Genomic DNA, 21,534 nt, shown 5'->3' with positions numbered 1-21,534 from the left:
TGAGAGGTGGACAGTGTTAAAAGTAAAAAGTAAGATAATGATGAAATTCAAGTTAAAGTAATGTGAATTGATTTGTTTTGTTGGGAATAATGCAGAGAAACAAAATGTACAGCATCCTGGATTATATCAATAGTGACACATTACAAAAGCAAGGAGGTTATGTTAACATGTATAGACCTGTTGGATGATTAAGTGTAGTGCTGGAACACAATTTCATGGAGAAGTGGAGGTGTTGAAGACGTTGCAATTTATTTGAAGAAGTAACAAAGAGGATTGATGAGGGCAGAGCAGTAGATATGACCTGCATGGACTTGAGTAAGGTGTTCGACAAGGTTCCCCATGGGAGACTGTTTAGCAAGGTTAAATCTCATGGAATACAGGGAGAACTAGCCATTTGGATACAGAACTGGCTTGAAGATAGAGGACATCGGGTGGTAGCAGAGGGTTGCTTTTCAGACCAGTGGAGTGCCACAAGGATTTGTGCTGCGGTCACTACTTTTCATCGTTTATATAAATGATTTGAATGTGAACATAGGAGGTATAGTTAGTAAGTTTGCAGACTACCATACATCAGGAGCGTTTCAGAACTGACAGCCAGACTACTGCGACCCTTAGGACTCATAACGGCACACAAACCAACAGCCACGCTCAGACAACAACTCACTAGAACAAAGGACCCTATACCCAACATGAGCAAAACCAATGTAGTTTACAAAATACCATGCAAGGACTGCACAAAACACTATATAGGACAAACAGGAAGACAGCTAACAATCCGCATACATGAATATCAACTAGCCACGAAACGACACGACCAGCTATCCCTAGTAGCCACACACGCAGACAACAAGCAACATGAATTCGACTGGGACAACACTACTATCATAGGGCAAGCCAGACAGAGAACAGCCAGGGAATTCCTAGAGGCATGGCATTCATCCACAAACTCCATCAACAAACACATCGACCTGGATCCAATATACCAACCACTACAGCGGAGAGCTGAAACTGACACCCGGAAGCGGCAAGGACAGACCACTATAAATACCGGAAGAAACATCAAAGAAGCGCTTCGCAGGAGGCTCCAAAGCACTGATGATGTCGCCTAGCCAGGGGACGAAACGTTTGCAACAAAAACTTCCAGCTCGGCGAACAGAACCACAACAAGTTTGCAGATGACACCAAAGTTGGAGGTGTAGTGGACAGTGAAGTAGGTTACCTCAGATTACAACAGGATCTTGACCAGATGGGCCAATGGGCTGAGGAGTGGCAGATGGAGTTTAATTTAGATAAGTGCGAGGTGCTGCAATTTGGAAAAGCAAATCAGAGCAGGACTTATATACTCCATGGGAAGGTCCGAGAGAGTGTTGCTGAACAAAGAGACTTGAAGTGTAGGTACATAGTTCCTTGAAGGTGGAGTCGCAGGTAGGTAGGATAGTGAAGAAGGCATTTGGTATGCTTTCCTTTATTGGTCAGGATATTGTGTACGGGAGGTCATGTTGCAGCTGTACAGGATATTGGTTAGGCCACTGTTGGAATATTGCATGCAATTCTGGTCTCCTTCCTATCAGAAAGACATTGTGAAACTTGAAAGGATTCAGAAAAGATTTGCAAGGGTGTTGCCAAGGTTGGAGGATCTGAGCCAAAGGGAGAGGCTGAATGTCCCTGGAGCACTGGAGGCTGAGGGGTTTTATAGAGTTTTATCAATCATGAGAGGCAGCGATAGGATAAGTAGACAAAATCTTTTCCCTGGGGTGTGGGAGTCCAGAACTAGAGGACATAGGTTTAAGGTGAGAGGGGAAAGATATAAAAGGGAACTGAGGGGCAACTACTTCTCACAGTAGGTGGTGTATGTATGGAATGAGCTACCAGAGGAAGTGGTGGAGGCTGGTACAGTTGTAGCATTTAAAAGGCATTTGGAAGGGTATATGAATAGGATGGGTTTGGAGGGATATGGGCCAAGTGATGGCAGATAGGATTAGATTAGGTTAGGATATCTGGTCAGCATGGACGAGTTAGACTGATGGGTCTGTTTCTGTGTTGTATATCTCTATGACTCGATGAAAATGGTATCAGGAATGAAGAACTTTAGTTGTAAGGACAGATTTGAGAAGTTGAGACTGTTTTCCTTGGCTAAGAAAAGGCCTGAGAGGACATTTGATTGAGCTGTTCAAAATTATGAAGGGTCTGGACAGTATAAATGTTAGAAACTCTTCCCAATAATGGAAGAATGGAGAACTAGAGGGCACAAGTTGAAGATGATTAGCCAAAGAAGCAAAGTATTATGATAAGGATGGCAAGATTCGGGAATCTTGGATGACCAGAGAAATTGTTGAAAAATGTGGTGCTGGAAAAACACAGCAGGTCAGGCAGCATCCGTGGAGCAGGAGAATCGACGTTTCGGGCATAAGCCCTTCTTCAGAGAAATTGAGAACTTAGTCAAAAAGGAGGCATACGTAAGGTTTAGGAAGCTGAAAACAAACATAATAAAAAGATGGCAGAAAATGCAAACAAGAAGTTAGTAGGGCTTAAAGGGATGATGAAATGTCTTTGGCAAACAGGATTAAGGAAAATCCTAAGGCATTTTATACACATATAAAGAGCAGGAGGGTAGCCTGGGAAAGGGTAGGTTCATTCAAGAAACTATTTGCATGGGTTTGATAACAACAGAAATTTGAATCTGACTAAACTTGATTGAATTTGAGGAAGGTATGGGTGAGTTTAACCGAGATTTGCATTCAGTGAGGCCTCAGTCAAGATCCCACATGGTGGAGTGGTTACAAAATCCAAAGCTCAAAGATTCATGGCTAAGTGGCAGTTTGAATCCAAAATTGGGTCGAGTCAAGAAGTGAAGTCTAAAAGTTGATAAATGTTTTTATGAATGGAAAATATTTCCAGTGGAGTTTGATAGAATATAGATTTTAATAATGTAAATCACTGGTTTAGATTTGAATTTAAGGACCATTGTTAAAATGTTATTTGTCATAGAGTTATACAGAACAGAAACAGACTCTTTGGTCAACAGAAAATTGTCTATGATTGATGTCTAGGTTGAGGAGGGGTCCTTGGAGACTGCTGACAGCTCTCATTGGACTGGCCGGAGAGACAAACACGACAAATGGAGTTCTGTGCAGAAAGAGTGAGACGGTGTTTATAAGAAGGGCAAACAAGGCAAAGTGATGCCCAATCGATGGGAGAATATAGAGGTGTGGAGGAACAGAGGGACTTGGAAGTATATGTCCATAAATCCTTGAAAATATCTAAACCAAATGGTTTAGAAGTTAAATGGAATATCTTCCAATAATGCCCATGATTGAGAGTGTAAGAGCTTGGCGGTTATTGTGGAATGCTAGTCAGGCTGTAGATCGAATAGTCTGTGTGCTCTGGCCACTGAGTTACAGGAGGGATCAAATGAATATAGAAGGGGGGGAGTTTACAAGGATGTAGCCAAGAGGAGAAGTTTAGTGATGATGGAAGAGTTGAAGATTTGAATAGCTGGGGTGGATTCCTCTGGAACAAATGGGGTTGAGGGGAGTTAAATTGAGGTGTGTAAAATTGTAACTTTGAAATTAAAATTGAATGGCGCCTGACAATGTAAATAGAAATGATCTATTTCCATTTGTGAGGTCAAGAACCAAGTGGCAAGAATTCTAAGCTTATGTTTGAAGGAAATTAAGGAGAGTGTTTTTACTTTGAGGGTGTGTGAGAACGTGGAACTCGCTTGCCTCAAAGGTGATGCAGATAACAAACCTTGTCATATTTCAAATTTGACTACTAATCCAGAAGCTCTGGCTAATGGTCTGGAAACATGGGTTTGAATCCCACCATGTAGATGGTATGGTGGCTCAGTGCTTAGCACTGCTGCCTTACAGTGATAGGGACCCTGGTTTGATTTTCAGCCTTTGGTAAATGCCTATGCGGAGTTTGCATGTTCTTGCCATGTCTGCCTGGTTCGGTTTCCTCCAACAGTCTAAAATAGTGCAAGTTAGGTAGATTGGCCAAGCTAGATTGCCCTGTAGTGTTCAGGGGTGTGCAGGCTGTGTAGATTAGCCACAGTTAATATGGGATTATGGGGAATAAAGTGGGATGTTCTTCAGTGGGTCAGTGCAGACTTAATGGGCTGAATGGCTCTTTTCTGACTGAAAGGATTCTATGTAACTGCATTTAATTGTCATTAAGCCCTGTGTGACTTATGAAAGGCCTTTTGGAAACGAAATCTGACATCCTTACCTGGTCTTTGCTGCCGATGATTCCAGACTGTGGGCAGTTGATATTGGGCAATAAATGCTGGCTTGGCCAGAGACATCCACATCTGTGAACAAATAGATCAACCTTTGTAGGTATGACACTTATGATAGACCTAGAAAGAAAGATGAGATTGACTAACTTTAAATCAGCTGGCACAGATACACTTGATGAGTGGGCTCATATTATCTGTTTAAATTTGAAAAGTTTTGATGTAGGTTTTGAAAATAGCAGAGATTTCAGACAGAGTAAATGGAAGGACATGATTTCAGACATTTGTAGGTTTGTGGGAGGGCACAGATTTAAATGGGATCATTGGAAGTAGCAGAAGCCTCCTCAGATTAAAGTTTGGCATGCACTGCTTGATTGCGTAATGGACACAGATTCACACACAACCTGCAGAAGGATATTGTTGAGATATGAGGGAATGACCGTTGAAAGCAGCATTAATGAGCCTGCTGTTTGATAGGTCTAATGAACATTCAGTTGGCTCTTGTGCTCTCCTCCTCTGATCTTGTGCTTATTCTGTGCTGTTTCTGATTTCAAAGGAGCATTTGATAATCCTAACAGGATTTCTTATTTTGTTTTTTGGTTTATTCCCATCAATGTAGTTGTCCTTCTAATTTGCTCTTGCTGTCACTTTATTAAAGTCTTTTCCCCTTTGGGATGAACCTTGATCTTAGTTCTCCTTGTTCACCCATCTCTTGACTCTTCTGTGCTCTGGTTACAGTGTGGCATTCTCCCTATTGACCCTCTAGTAATATGGGGCTCCCTCATTACTGACCCTCTAATAGTCCAACGATCTTTCAGTACTGGCCCTCTCACAATGCGGTGCTCCTTCAGCACTGACCCTTCAAGAGTGTGGTGTTCCCTCAGCGACAACTCTCCGACAGTGTGACACTCCCTCGGTACATCACAGAATTGTCAGTTTGAAATTTTTAACTTGAGCCCTGGGTGCAAACATACTGAGAGCTGTTTCAGCGCAGGATTGCTCTTGAATGTTATTGATTGATCCATTGCTTTTCCTTCTCTTTCTCCAGATGCACCATCCTATACAGATGAAACCAGCTGACAGTGAGAAGAATAACGGTGAGTTAGTCCCTGCTCCTCTGAAAGCACCCATCAGTGTCCTCATGTCAGAAAACTGAACCCCTCAGCAATCTGACTCCCTCAAGCCTGTTCAGCCATTCAGTCAGCTTTTCCCAGTGTGACACCAAACCTCATATACTTACCATTGACCATGTTTCTGAACTTCACTCCTGAAAGTCTGTGTCTAATTTTTAGACAGTGTCCCCTAGTGTCAGGCCAGTGAAAATAGTTTCTTTCCAGATATACTCTCAGTTCACCTCTCTTAACTCTCAGTCAACTCATCTCTTTTACACTGATAATTCCAGGGAATAGACTCTAATTTGTAGCACTGGGAGAGTTGGTGTATGTGCCTTTCTACATCCATAGCTATTTGTTGCTGAAATAATTCCTTCCCTTGTTTCATTGCAGCGGTGGAGGACAGAAAGCTATTTGTGGGGATGATTTCCAAAAAGTGCAATGAGAATGATGTCCGTGTCATGTTTTCACCGTTTGGACAGATAGAAGAATGTCGAATATTGCGAGGCCCAGACGGACTGAGTCGAGGTCAGTGGAACCAATGTTTCAGGGCTCGGGGGTTGTGGGATACAGGGAAAAGGTGGGTGTTTGTGTTGGGGAATGGCTGGTTAATGGCTGTGATTGAAGTTTGGAGTTTCCAGATCATCTGGAGCTAAAGACTGGGTAATCTGTTCTTGTGGTTGAAGGATAAGCACTGTTTGGGACAGTGCCGTGATAGTCTGCATTCAGTGTGCTCATGGGATTCCTCCTCCTTGCCCTTGATGTAGATGGAGGTCTGATAAAGAATTTTAAAAAACAAAGCAAGAGATGCAAGAGACGCTGTCTCTGGGGTGGTGTACTTTGTCTGTGGATGGGCAAGGATGTGGGAAGAGTGGTGGGGAGAGAATGATACTGTTAAGGAGCATTTTAGTGAGCACAAGACTCAACGTTTTAAGTTTGTTATAGAAAAGCAAAAAAAAAGTTCTTGGATCGGGGTAAGACAAATGTTATTAAAAGTTGGATCTGGCCAAAGTAAAGTGGGAACTGCTACTTGGGGGAAAATCTATAGCAGAAGAGCCATTTTGCTGCAGTGACGGTAGCGGTGAGAGTGAGGACCAGGGGGCTGCTGGAAAGGTGCATTTGTCATTTAAATACTTACCCTGTGGAATCAGCGGCCTCCATTTTGCAGCGGGAGCGTGGTGAGGATCTGAGTAGGGGTAGCCTAATTGCGCTCTGGGAAGGTGAGTGAACTGATATATTTGGGCAGTGGTTAAACCAGAGACACTACATATGTAGTGTTTCTGACCTGTTGTTCTCCTGAAACCAAAAAAGAAGACTCTGTGACGTGTTGATAATATAAGATTTTTCTTTTTCATAGTGCTGGTAAATAGTGTGATTGGTTTAAAAAAAAAAGTTACTTCATTTATCTATTATTTGATATTATGGTTTGACTAATTCAAACTTACAAGTAAAAATGGCAAGAGATCCCAGACCTGTGTTAGGCTCCTCTTGCTCAATGTGGGAGTTCAGGGATACAGCTGATGTCCCTGACACTTTCACATGCAGGAAGTGTGTCCAGCTGCAGTTCTTCTTAGACTGCATGACAGCTCTGGATGGATTCACTTTGGAACATCGGCGATGCTGATGAGGCTGTGGATAGCATGTTTACTGAATTGGTCACACTGCAGATTAGGATTACTGAGGGAGAAAGGGAGTGTGTGACCAAAAGGCAGAGAAAGAGCAGGAAGGCAGTGCAGGTGTCCCCTACAGTCATCTCCTTCCAAAACAGGTATACGGGTTGGGATACTGTTGGGGGAGATGGCTCACCGGGGAAGGCAGCAGTAGTCAGGTTAATGGAACCATGGTTGGCTGTGCAGAACAGAAACGTAGGAAAAAAAGTGGAATAGCTGTAGTCATATGGGATTCAATTGTAAGGAGAGTAGATAAGCGGTTCTGTGGTTGAAAATGAGATTCCAAGAGGTATGTTGCCTCCCAGATGCATGAGTTAGGGATGTCCCAGATCGGCTGCAGGACATTCTGAAGGGGGAGGGTGAACAGCCAGTTGTCGTGCTGCATATAACACCAATGATATTGGTGATAAACAGGATGAGATCCTTTGAGCAGAATTTAGGGAGTTAGGAGCCAAGTTAAAAAGTAGGACCTTGGAGGTAATGATCTCAGGATTGCTATCAGTGCCACGTGATAGTCAGAGTAGAAATGAAAGAATAGGCAGGAGGAATGAGTAGCTAGAGAGATAATGCATTTGGGAGGGATTCAGAGTTTTGGGATATTGGGACCGGTTCTGGGGGAGGAGGGAGTATTGCAGCTGGGATGACTGTAACCAATGTCTTTGGGGGTGCTTTTGCTAACTTTACTTAGATTACTTACAGTGTGGAAACAGGCCCTTCGGCCCAACAAATCCACACCGACCCGCCGAAGCGAAACCCACCCATACCCCTACCCTTACATCTGCCCCTTACCTAACACTATGGGCAATTTAGCATGGCCAATTCACCTGACCTGCACATTTTTGTTGGGAAGGGTTTGAACTAATGTGGCAGGGGATAGGAACCAAATGAGGAGCTTAGAGGACAGTAAGGTGAAGTGATTGCATCCTGTATGGAACTAGATAATAAGAAGTGTAGTAGGTAAGGGAGGTTAAAGTTGGGCTTGGATTAATATCTGGGGAGTATGATGTTATTGCTATTACTGAGACTTGGTTGAGGGAAGAGCAAGATTGGTAACTAAATATCCCAGGATATAGATGCTTCCGGCGGGATAGAGAGGGAGGTTAAATTGCGTTATTGGTCAGAGAGAAAATCACAGTTGTGCTGAAGGAGGGCACGATGGAGGACTTGAGCAGTATAGGCAGAGCTCAGAAATTGTAAGGGTGCAGTAACAATGTTGGGGCTGTATTTCAGGCCTCCCAATGGCAAGTGTGAGATAGAGGTACAAATATGTGAACAGATTATGGAAAATGTAGGAGCAACAGGGTGGTGATGATCGGAGATTTTAATTTTCGCAGCATTGACTGGGGCTCACTTCGTATTAGAGGTTTAAATGGAGCAGATTTTAAGGAGCATCTGGGAGGGTGTTCTAGAGCAGTGTATAAATAGTTCAACTTGGGAAGGGGTCATACTGGACCTGGTATTAGGAAATGAGCCAGGCCAGGAGGCTGAAGTTTCAGTTGGGGATTACTTTGGGAACAGTGATCACAATTCTTTAAGTTTTAGGATACTTATGGACAAAGACAAGAGTGGTCCTGAAGGAAGAGTGCTAAATTAGAGGAAGACCAACTATAGCAAAATTCAGCAGGAGCTGGGGAATGTGGATTGGGAGGAGCTGTTTGAAGGTAAATCCACATTTAATATGTGGGAAGCTTTTAAAGAGAGGATGATTAGAGTTCAGATAAGGTATGTTCCTGTGAAAATGAGGGATCGAAATGGCAAGATTAGGGGACCATGGATGACTGATGAAATTGTGAGACGAGCGAAGAGGAAAAAGAAAGCATTCATTAAGTCTAGGTGACTGAAAACAGATGAAGCTTTTGAAGAATATCAGGAAAGTAGGACCATTCTGAAACAAGGAATTAAGAGGGCTAAAAGGGGTCATAAGATGTGTTTAGCAAACAGGGTTAAGGAAAATCCCTAAGTCTTTTGTTCGTATGTAAGGAGCAAGAAGGTAACAAGCGCAAAGGAGGGAAGTTATGCGTGAAGTCAGAGAAAATGGGTGAGATTCTTAATGAGTACTTTGCAGTATTCATTACATGGCAGATGTAATGACAGATAGAGGTTCGGGATGGATGTTTGATTACTCGAGGTCAAGTCGACGTAAGGAGGGAGGAAGTGTTGGGTATTCTAAAAGGCATTAAGGTGGACAAGTCTCCAGGTCCGGATGGGATCTCTCCCAGGTTACTGAGGGAAGCGCAAGAGGAAATAGCTGAAGTCTGAGCAGATATCTTTGCAGCATCCTTGAACACGGGTGAGGTTCTGGAGGACTGGAGAATTGCTGATGTTGTCCAATGTTTAAGAAGAGTAACAAGGATAATCCAGGTAATTGTAGACCAGTGAGCCTGACGTCAATCGTAGGGAAGCTGCTGGAGAAGATACTGAGAACCTTTTACCGCTAATGGAGTCAGGTGTTACTAGGGGACACAGCTTTAAATTAAGGGGTGGTAGGTATAGGACAGATGTTAGGGGTAGATTCTTTACACAGCGAGTTGTGAGTTCATGGAATGCCCTGCCAGTAGCAGTGGTGAACTCTCCTTCTTTATGGTCATTTAAGCGGGCATTGGATAGGCATTTGGAAGTTATTGGGCTAGTGTAGGTTAGGTAGGATTCGGTCGGCGCAACATCGAGGGCCGAAGGGCCTGTACTGCGCTGTATCTTTCTATGTTCTATGTTCTATGTTCTATACTGAGGGCTAGAAAATGGGTTTATCAGTGATAGGCAGCATGGTTTTGTGAAGGTCATGTCTTAGCAACTTAATAGAATTCTTTGAGAAAGTGACAAAGTTGATTGATGAGGGAAGGGCTGCAAATGTCAAATACATAGACTTCAGTAAGGCATTTGATAAGGTTCCCCATGATAGGCTGATGTCGCGTGGGGTCCAGGGTGTACTAGCTAGATGGATAGAGAACTGGCTCGCTAACAGGCGACAGAGGGTAGTAGTGGAAGGGAGTTTCTCTGAATGGAGAACTGTGACCAGTGGTGTTCCACAGGGATCCGTGCTGGGACCACTGTTATTTGTGATATACATAAATGATCTGGAGGAAGGTATAGTTGGTCTGATTAGCAAGTTTGCAGATGACACTAAGATTGGTGGAGTAGCAGACAGTGAAGGGGACTGACAGAGAATGCAGCAGAATATAGATAGATTGGAGTTGGGCAGAGAAATGGCAGATGGAGTTCAGTCTGGGCAAAGACATTTTGGGAGATCCAATTCTAGAGTGAACTATATGATATGGAAAAAGCCCTGGGGAATACTGATGTACAGAGATCTGGATGTTCAGGTCCATTGTACCCTGAAGCTGGCTATGCAGGTCAGTAGAGTGTTCAAGAAGGCATACGGCATTTCTTTCATTGGATAGAGTATGTTGCAGTTGTATAGGATGTTGGTTTGGCCACATTACCAGAAGGATGTGCATGCTTTGGAGAAGATGCAGAGGAGGTTCATCAGGATGTTGCCTGGCATGGAAGATGCTAGCTAAGAAGAGAGGTTGAGCAGATTAGGGTTATTTTCTTTAGAAAGATGGAAGTTGAGGGGGGACCTAATTGAGGTCTACGAAATCATGAGAGGTAAAGAAGCTTTTTCCCAGAGTGGGGGAGTCAATTACTAGGGGTCACAAGTTCAAGGTGAGAGGGGGAAAAAGTTTAAGGGAGAAATATTTGGGAAGTTCTTGACATGGCGAGTAGTTGGTGCCTGGAACACGTTGCCAGCGGATGTGGTAGAGGAGTCATTTAAGATGTATCTAGATGGATACATGAATGGGCAGGGAGCAGAGTGATATGGGTCCTTGGAAAATCGGCGCTGCCTCGTGCTCTCACGAGGAGGTTGAACAGTTCATCAACTTTACCAACACTTTCCATCCCGACCTCAAATTCACCTGGACCGTCTCAGACTCCTCCCTCCCCTTCCTAGACCTTTCCATTTCTATCTCGGGCGACTGACTCAACACAGACATCTACTATAAACCGACTGACTCCCACAGCTACCTGGACTACACCTCCTCCCACCCTGCCCCCTGTAAAAACTCCATCCCATATTCCCAATTCCTTCGTTTCCGCCGCATCTGCTCCCAGGAGGACCAGTTCCAATACCGTACAGCCCAGATGGCCTCCTTCTTCAAGGACCGCAGATTCCCCCCAAACGTGATCGATGATGCCCTCCACCGCATCTCCTCCACTTCCCGCTCCTCCGACCTTGAGCCCCACCCCTCCAACCGCCACCAGGACAAAACCCCACTGGTTCTCACCTACCACCCCACCAACCTCCGTATACAGCGTATCATCCGCCGTCATTTCCGCCACCTCCAAGCGGACCCCACCACCAGGGATACATTTCCCTCCCCTCCCCTATCAGCGTTCCGCAAAGACCACTCCCTTTGTGACTCCCTCGTCAGATCCACACCCCCCCCCCCCCCCCCCCCCCACCAACCCAACCTCCACTCCCGGCACCTTCCCCTGCAACCGCAGGAAATGCAAAACTTGCGCCCACATCTCCCCCCCTTACTTCTCTCCAAGGCCCCAAGGGATCCTTCCATATCCGCCACAAATTCACCTGCACCTCCACACACATCATTTATTGCATCCGCTGCACCCGATGTGGCCTCCTCCATATTGGGGAGACGGGCCGCCTACTTGCAGAACGCTTCAGGGAACACCCCTGGGACGCCTGGACCAACCAACCCAACCAACCCGTGGCTCAACACTTTAACTCTCCCTCCCACTCCACCGAAGACATGCAGGTCCTTGGACTCCTCCATCGCCAGAACATAACAACACGACGGTTGGAGGAAGAGCGCCTCATCTTCCGCCTGGGAACCCTCCAACCACGAGGGATGAACTCAGATTTCTCCAGTTTCCTCATTTCCCCTCCCCCCACCTTGTCTCAGTCGATTCCCTTGAACTCAGCACCGCCCTCCTAACCTGCAATCTTCTTCCTGACCTCTCCGCCCCCACCCCACTCTGGCCTATCACCCTCACCTTGACCTCCTTCCACTTATCACATCTCCATCGCCCCTCCCCCAAGTCCCTCCTCCCTACCTTTTATCTTAGCCTGCCTGGCACCCTCTCCTCATTCCTGATGAAGGGCTTATGCCCGAAACGTTGAATTTCCTGTTCCTTGGATGCTGCCTGACCTGCTGTGCTTTAACCAGCAACACATTTTCAACCTTGGAAAATAGGTGACAGGTTTAATACAGGATTGAATTGGCGCAGGCTTGGAGGGCCGAAGGGCATGTTCCTCTGCTTTAATATTCATTGTCCTAAAAGTGGCGCTGTTCAAAAAAGAAATGGGGCGAGTACAAGCCCAACAAGTTCCCCTTATGCTGAAATATAGGAGCAACAAGCCCAGAGAACCCTGGATGTCCCTGGATTGGTAAGAAGGAAAAGGGAAGGGGGAACAAATCAGTGGAAATCTTAATGGAGTTTGGAAAATGTGGTGGTGGGGGAAATCTTAAGTCAGCAATTAGGAGGGCAAAGAGGGGTATGAAAAGAACACTGGCTAAAATTAAGGAGAATCACAGCATATCAGGAGGAATAGGATAACAAGAGGAAGAGTAAGGCCCATTAGGGACTGTGGGGGGGGGGGGGGGGGGGGGGCAAAGTCCGTGCGAGGAGCTGAAGGACATTGGTTGGGTGTTAAGTGAGTACTTCTGTCTTAATTAGGGAGAACTCTGGAAGAGGGACCAAAGTTTTTGAGCAGAGTGTTATAAGGAGTGATGAGATATTTGAGCTTTTGGCAAGTTTAAAACTGGGTCTGGATGAGTTGTATCCCGAGCTGCTGAGCAAAGTGAAGGAGGAAATTGCAGGAGCTTTGACCCAAACTTTGATTCCTATCTGGTTGCAGGGGAGGTGCCAGATGACTGGAGGACAGTTAGTGATTTCACTTTTTTAAAAAACAAAACACTTTTTAAAAAAAAAAATGTGTTAGAGATAAAGCAGAGAAATGCCGATCAATGAGTCTGACATCGGTGGTCAGGAATATTTTGGAGTAAGTTTTGAAAGAGAGAATTATTCTCCATTTAGAATGTTTGACCAGAGATTGTCAGCATGGCTTTGTCATACCTAACAGCTGTGATTGAATCTTTCAAGGAGGAGACCAGGTGTGGAAGTGAGGGGAGTGCAGTTTGTGGGTTGGTGAAAGCAAAGCCTTTCCAAAGTCCCACAGGTGAGACTCATAAAGAAGGTAAAAGCACATGGGATTCTGGGTAACTTGGCATATTGCGTCCAAAATTGGCTTAGTGACTGGAGGCTGGTGTCAATTGTGGTGCTGGAAAAGCACAGCAGGTCAGACAGCATCTGAGGAGCGGGAGAATCAACGTTTCTGGTTTAAGCCCTTCCTGATGAAGGGCTTATGCCCGAAACGTTAATTCCCCTGCTCCTTGGATACTGCCTGACCTGTTGTGCTTTTCCAGCACCACACACTCGACTCTGATCACCAGCATCTGCAGTCCTCACTTTCTCCTCCTGACTGGAGGCTGGTGTACCACAACGATTAATGCTGTGTCCCGTATTACAGTGTGAGGGATCACAATAATATGTAAGCTTGCAGATTACGTGAAGATTTACTAGATGTGTAGTATTTAAGGAGGTCTTACGTTGCAGGAAGCTATACACAGATTGGTCAGATGGACAAATTAAAGTCAGATGGAATTAAACTTGATAAGTGTAAGCTGATTCACTTTGGAAGTAGGAACAAGACAAGGGAGCGCTCAATGAATGGCAGAACACTTGGAAGCTCAGAGGAATTTTGAGGTGCTTGTGCATAGATCCTTGAAGGTGGGAGGACAAGGAATTAAGGTAATTAAGAAGGTATACGGGGCGCTTGCCTTTATCCTTTTGAGGTATAGTTTGTAGGAACAGGGAAGTTATGTTGGAACTGTACAGAACTTTGGTTAGGTCACAGCTGGAGAACATTGTGCAGTTCTGGTCACCACACTATTGAAAGGATGTGATTGTAGTGGAGGGGGTGGAAAGGAAATTCACCAGGATGTTGCCTAGGATGAAGCATTTCAGCCACATTTCTTTCAAGCAGAGAAGGCTGAGAGGGCACCTGAGGTTTATGGGATTGTGAAGGCGTATGGTAGACAGGGAAGTAGATGTTCTCCTTAGTTGAAGGAGGCATAATTTTAAGATGAAGGACAGCTGATTTAGATGGTGGTGAGAATCTGGAATGCAATACCTGGGAGGTAACCTCATAACCTAAATAAAGTGCTTGGAAGAATGCTTGAAATGTCATTCAAGGCTAGGAGCTGAAAATGGGGCTAGTAGTTTGGTGCAGACTGTCCACTCTGACTCTATGATGCTATAGTGTTGCAAGCAGTTTGTAAGCAATTAACGTTCCTCACATTTCATCTGAATCTCAGCCAGAACCTGAAATTAGTGTCTCCTAAATTTGGTACCAGCAGAGGTTTTCCTATGTCTATGCTTTTAAAAAGAATGAAAGAGGAAAGCCAGGCAATTTGCCAAGCATTTAACCTAACATTTATGGTAGGGGAGTTGTTGGAGTCTATAAACGATGATGGTGGTAAATGAACACCTCAAGTTTTTAGTTAGTCAGTGAGAGCCAGCATGGATTCATGACAGGTAAGTCATGCCTGACCAACTCATCAAATGTTTTGAAGAGGTGACTAAGGTAGTGGGAAGGGAATGTCTGTGGATGCTTATATAGACTTTAGGAGGTAGTTTGGCCGTCTGAGTCTAGTTTTGCTATTCTAAAGGGCCATGGCTTATCCAGCACGCTTCACGTCATTCTCCCTTTTCTAGTAATCCTTGATTCCCTTATTGATCAATAAGGGATCTATTTCAGCCTGAAGTGTTCACAAGGACATTGCCCTCCAGCTCTCTGTGGCAAGGAGCTCCAAAGACCCTCAACCCTCTGAGAGATCAAATTTCTTCTCATCTCAGTCTCAAATTGGCGCTCCTTAATTCTGGTGCTAGATTCTCCCAGGAGGGGAAATTTCATCTCAGCATTTACCCTGTCAAGTCCATTAAGAAACCTGTATGTTTCTATGAGATCACCTCTCACTTTTTTAAACTCCAGTGAACAGACAGCCAACATGTTAAGCCTTTGCTCATAAGACAATCCCTCCATACCAAGGATCATCCTTGTAAACCTTTTGTTAATTGCCTTCAATGAAATGATACCTTTCCTTAACTAATGAGACCAAACTGCTCTCAGTACTCCGGATGTGGTATCACTACCACTGTGTACAGTTATAGAGTCTTAGAGTTACACAGTATGGAAACAGATGCACACGGTCCAACCAATCCATGCGGATTGTGTCCCAAACTAAACAAATCCCGCCTGCCTGCGCTTGGCCCATATCCCTCCAAACTTTTCCTATTAATGAACTTATCCAAATTTTAAACATTGTAACTGTACCTGCATCTAGTACTTACTCTGGAAGTTCATTTCACACACACAGCATTCTCTGTGTAAGAAGTAAATTGCCTCCTCAGGTCCTTTTTAAATCTTTCTCCTCTCACCTTAAAATCATGCCCCCTAGTTTTGAACTCCCCCACTCTAGGGAAACTACCCGTGTCATTTGCCTTACCTATACCCCTCATAATTTTATAAACTTCAATAAGATACCTCAACCTCCTTTACTCCATTGAAAAAGGTCTTGGACTTTCCAGTTTATTTTAATATCTCAAATGCTCTATTCCCAGCAACATTCTGGTAAATCTTTTCTGAACCCTCTTCAGTTTAATAATATCCATTCTATATACGGGGCATTCAGAACTAGACACCGTATTCTAGAAGATGCTGTATCAACATGCTGTAGAACCTCAACATGATGCCCCAACTCTGACACTCAAAAGGTCCGAACAATGAAGGCAAGCATGCTTAACCACCCTATCAATTTGAGAGTCACATTTAAAAGAATTATGTACCTGAACCTCTAGGTGTCTCTGTTCTACAACACTACCCAGGGCTCTACCATTCATTGTCTAAGTCCTGTCCTTGTTTGTAATACCACAATGTAATACCTCACATTTATCCAAATTGACCTCCATCTGCTGCCCTGCAGCCCAATGGCTCGATTGATCAAGATCTCTTTGTAATCTTAGATAACCTTTCTGCACTGTCCACTTTGCCACCAATTTTGGTGTTATCTATTGCAAACTTAGTAACCATGCCTCCTCCATTCTCTTCTCAATTATTTATATAAATGACAAACAAAAGTGGATCCAGCACAGATCCCCGTGGAACACTGCTGATCCTAGTCCGAAAAATAACCCTCTACCACCATCTACAACCACTCCACAACTCTCCTACCATAAAGCCAATTTGGTCCTTAGTTGGCAAGCTCACCCTGAATCCCATGTGATATAACTTTACTAATTAGTCTACCACATGGAACCTTGTCAAGGGCTTTACTAATATCTAAGTAAACAACATGTATTGGCTTCAATTCTATTGGGTTCCTTCATTAAAAAGCTCAATCAAATTTGTGGGGCACTATTTTTCTCGCACAAAGCCATGCAGGCTATCCCTAATCAACCTTTGTCTCTCCAAATGCATATAAATCCTATCTTTCACAATCACCTCAAACAAATTACCCACCACCAATGTCAGACTCATGGGCCTATTGTTTCCAGGCTTCTCCTTGCAGCTTTTCTTCAACAATGGCATTACATTAGCCACCCTCAGCCTTCCCGTGTTTACACATGATACAAATATTCCTGCAAGGTGTCCTGCAGTTTTGTCTCTAACTTCCCACCATGTCCTGGGATATGTTTGATTAGGTCCTGGAGATTTACCTACCTTTTGTTTTCTAAGACCTGCAGCAATTCCTTTTTTGTAATGTGAACTGTTTCAAAACATGACTTTATTTCCCTGAGTTCTCTAGCTTCCATTTCTTTTTAACAGTAAAAGAGTTGTGGAATGACTTCTGTACTGTCCTACTCCTTAAAATAAAGGCCAGCATTCCATTAGTCTTCTGATTACAAATTGCAACTGTGTATTATGTGAAGTTAGGTGTAAACAAAAGTTATATTTTGAAGAGGAAGTGTTCTGATTATGATGTATTGCACATTTGACAACATTAAAACATATTCTCTGCTGTCATATGTGGGATCTGGCTGTGCGCAAATATTTTCCCAGATCACCCACATTAGATCGAAAATTATTCTTTTGGTTTGATTTGTTATTGTCACACACTAAGATATAGAGAAAAATATGTTTTGCAGAGTATTGAGACAAATTGCACCTTACATAAGGGTAATAAGAGGTAGAATCAGCGAGCAGGAGACTCAGTGTTTCCAGCAGGGCCCTCAATGAGGACTCGCACAGCAGGTCAAGCAGCATCAGAGGAGCAGGAGAGTCAGTGTTTTGGGCAGGACCCTTCAGGCCTGTGCTGTTTCTAGCTCCACATTTTATCGACAGTGACTCTTTTCAGCATCTGCAGTTCTCACTGTCTCCAAGTAGAATGCAGAATACAGTATTACAGCTGCTGAGAAGGTGCAGGGAAAGATCAAATCTAATATTTGACAAGTCCATTCATAAACCTGATAACAGCAGGGAAGAAGCTGTTCTTGAATCTGTTGGATGTTTTTTTTAAAAGTTCTATACCTTCTGCCAGATCGAAGAGGGTATGACTGTCCACAGGGAGGGGGAGTGGCGGTGGTGGTGGTATGGTGTGTGGTCTTCGATTATGCGGGCTGCTATCGTAGGGCAGTGGGCAATGGTGGAGTCAATGGAAGGAATGCTGGTTGTTGTGATGAACTGGGTTGTGTTCACAACTGTCTATAATTCCTTACGGTCTTGGGTTGAGCAGTTGCCATAACAAGCTCTGATGCAGCCAGGTAGATGCTTTCTATAGTGCATTTATAAAAATTGTCAAGGATCATTGTGGACGTGCTGAATTTCCTTAGCCTTCTGAGGAGATAGCAGTGTTGATGTGCTTTCTGGACATGGATGTACCAGGACAGATTGGTGACACTTACTCCGAGGAGTTTGAAGCTCTTGGCGATCTCCACCTCAGCAGCATTGATGCAGCCAGGAGTGTCCTCCCCTCTGCTTCCAGGCATCATTAACCTGCTCTTTTGTTTTGCTGACATTGAGGGAGAGGTTGTTGCCTTCACACCATGCCAGTAAGCTTGCTCACGCTCTCTCTTTCCTGTACTCTGTCTTGTCGTTTTTTGGATCCGACTCACTACGGTGATGTCGTCAGCAAATTTGCAAATGGAGTTAGAGCTGAATTTGGCCACACAGTTGAGTCTATAACGAGTGTAATAAGGGGCTGTGTATGTAGCCTTGTGGGGCACTAGTGTTGAGGATTATTGTGGAAGGGGGTATTGTATATCCTTACTGATTACTGTCTGAGAGTCAGGAAGTTGAGGATCCAGTCGCAGAGGGAGGAGCAGAGTCCTAGGTCTCAGAGCTTGGAGGTGGGTTTGGTTGGAATTATGTTGCTGCAGGCGGAGCTAAAGTCTATAAATAGGAGTCTGATTAGGTGTCCTTGTTATCCACATCTTCTTGGGATGAGTGTAGGGCCAACGTGATGCATGGATCTATTGTGACGGTAGGCAAATTGTCATGGATCAAGGCAATCTGGGAGGCTGGATTTGGTGTGCGCCATTACTATTTGAAGTGCTTCCTAATGATGGATGTCAGAGCCACCAAGGTAATCGTTAAGGCTTGTTGCCTGATTTTTCTTTGGCACTAGGATGATGGTGGTCCTCTTGAAACAAGTGGGAACATCACATCAGAGTAAAGAGAGATTAAGGATGTCCGTGAATACCCCTACCAGTTGGTCTGCGCAGGATCTGAGTGCATAGCCAGGGAGTCCATCCAGGCTAGTGCTTTCTGTAGGTTAACTTTTAAGAAGACCGATCAGATGTGGTGGTGACTGGGTACAGGTGCACCTGAGACTGTCCATGTAGATAACTTTGTTTCACTGGCTGTCTATTTAAAACCAACATTGAATGCATTGAGCTCATCGCGGAGAGATGCATTATTGTCAGCGATTCTACTCAACTTCGCTTTGTCACTAGTTAGGTCATGTAAGCCTTGCTGCTGTCAATATGAGTTTGTGTGGTTAGTCTGGGATTCTGGTTCTTGGCGTAGCTGATGGCTTTGCGAGGATCGTGTCTCGATTCCCTGCATAACTCAGGGTCACCAGATTAGAACATCGCAGACCTGGACTTCAAGAGGGAGTGGACCATCCGGTTGATCCATGGTTTCCAGCTGGGGAACACTCGGGTTGACCTCTTTGGCTCACAGTCCTTTATGTACTTACTGAAGAAATGTGTGACAGTAGTGGCATACTCATTTACGTTGACTGCTGACTTCTTGAATATGGACCAGTCAATTGTCTCCAAGCTGTCAGATCTGTTACCTCAGGCCAGCATCGTGCGACTTTCTGTAATGGATCCTCCCACTCCAGTTAAGCCGGGAGAGGGAGCACAGCCTGATGGTCCGATTTACCGAAACATGGGCAGGGGATGGAACATTACACGTCTTTAATGGCTGTGTGGTAATGACCAAGGGTGTTTGAACCTCTGATGGAACGGGAGACGTGTTGATGGTATCTTGCGGTTGATCGGTTGAAGTCACCAGCTGCAGTGAACAAGGCTTTAGGATATTCCATCCCGGCTATTTGTGGCAGTATACATTTCATCAAGTGCACTCTTCACTTCAGCAAAGGGTGGGATGTAAACTACTGTCAGGATAGCAGAAATAAATTCCCATGAGAGGTTGTAGGGATGGCACTTCACCATTGGATACTCTCGGTCTGGGGAGCGTTAACTCGCCAGGCTCATCACGTCCGAGCACCAAGAGTATGAATGGTGATGAAATATGTCTACTAATCTAAACCCTCGCTTTTCTTCATTGTCATCTTGTCTTTGTAAATGCACGTCCCTGCACTCTCTCTAGCCATGGATCCCTGAAGACTGTAAGATGGAGGAGCAGAAGGAAGCCGATTACTCATCAAGTCTGCTTAGTCATTTAGTCCAATCATGGCTCGCCTCATCCATAACTCCATTTGTCTGCCTTTTTCCCATTTTCGACTCCCTTACTGATTAAAATCTGTCCATCTCAGCCTTGAATATAATAGCCATCAGTGGTAAAGAATTCCACTGATGAACTACCTTCTGACAGAAGGAATTCCTCCTATGTTGTAAGTGGGCAATCCCTTACTCCAAATTCTGCTCTTGGGTCCCAGACTCTCCCACAAAGGAAAAAAAAACCTCTGTATCTACCTTGTCAAGTCCACTAAGAATCTTAGACAAAAACAGAAATTGCTGGAGAAACTTTAGAAGGTCTGACAGCATTTGTAGATGATGAGATGTAGGAGCAGAAGAAAGCCATTTGGTTCATCGAGTCTCCTCCACTTAATCATGGCTGCTATGTTGCTCAACTCAGTTCTCCTGCCTTCTTCCTGTTACCCCTGATTCCCTTATCAAGTAAGAACCTATCAGATTCCAAAATTAATATTGAATCCTTAAGGTTTCAGGATCCCTAAGTGGAAAATGGGATGCAGTTCTCCCAGATTGTGCTGAGTCTCGCCGGAGCACTGTAGCAAACCAGAGATTCAGATGTTGGCCAGGGAACACAATGGTGCTGTGAAGTGGTTGGCAACTGGAAGCTCAAGATCTTTTTGTGGTTAAGATTCAATGTTCCACAAAGAAGTTGCCCAATCTGCGTTTCATCGCCATAGTGTAGAGGAGACCACACTATGAGCAGCAAGTGCAGTAGACTAGGTTGATTGAAGTATAGGTAAATTGCTACTTCATGTGGAAGATATAGGGGCCTTGAATAGTGAGAAGGCAGGTTTTTACACCACCTGCAAATGCTTGGGAAGGCGCCATGGGGATGTGGGAAGTGTTGGGAGTGGAGGAAGTGTGCCACTGAGGAAATGATCTCTGCGGAGTGCCAGTGGGGTAGTGGTGATGATGATGGGGCATGTGTGAGATTAGATTACTTACAGTGTGGAAACAAGCCCTTCAGCCCAACAAGTCCACACCGACCCGCCAAAACGCAACCCACCCATACCCCTACATTTACCCCTTTACCTAACACTACGGGCAATTTAGCATGGCCAATTCACCTAACCTGCACATCTTTGGACTGTGGAGGAAACCGGAGCACCCGGAGGAAACCCACGCAGACACAGGGAGAATGTGCAAACTCCACACAGTCAGTCGCCTGAGTCGGGAATTGAACCCGGGTCTCCAGCGCTGTGAGGCAGCAGTGCTAACCACTGTGCCACCGTGCCGCCCACTGTGTTTCTGAATCTCGTGACAAAAATGGCAGCTTATGATCTTTGGATGCCAATGCTAGTGCAATGTCCAGAGGGACCTTATCGTGTTGAGAGGGGCAAGAAGGGGTGATGGCAGAAGTATGGTAAATGAATCAGAAATGGCTCAGGCCCCTGTTGGCCATGGTGGCAGGAAATTCTCTGTTAAAGTAGAAGGTGGATATTCCTGAAGCTCCCCTGTAGATGGTGGTATCATCAGGACAGGTCTGATGGAC

At 44.6% G+C, this 21,534-nt stretch overlaps 1 protein-coding gene across 1 annotated transcript in view; it reads left to right on the top strand.

The window, feature by feature from the left end:
• LOC132824525 (CUGBP Elav-like family member 1) overlaps positions 1 to 21,534 on the top strand; it is a 177,724-nt gene that overhangs the window by 45,724 nt on the left and 110,466 nt on the right. Inside the window, exons 5-6 of the mRNA XM_060839161.1 lie at positions 5,286 to 5,334; positions 5,743 to 5,877. Coding sequence (XP_060695144.1) covers positions 5,286 to 5,334; positions 5,743 to 5,877 — 184 coding nt within the window. The remainder of the gene's footprint in view (positions 1 to 5,285; positions 5,335 to 5,742; positions 5,878 to 21,534) is intronic.

Source organism: Hemiscyllium ocellatum, chromosome 18, assembly GCF_020745735.1.
Source record: "Hemiscyllium ocellatum isolate sHemOce1 chromosome 18, sHemOce1.pat.X.cur, whole genome shotgun sequence".
Taxonomy (NCBI): domain Eukaryota; kingdom Metazoa; phylum Chordata; class Chondrichthyes; order Orectolobiformes; family Hemiscylliidae; genus Hemiscyllium; species Hemiscyllium ocellatum.
The sequence above is the reverse complement of the archived record's forward strand: the minus strand, read 5'-3'. Positions and strand labels throughout refer to the sequence as shown.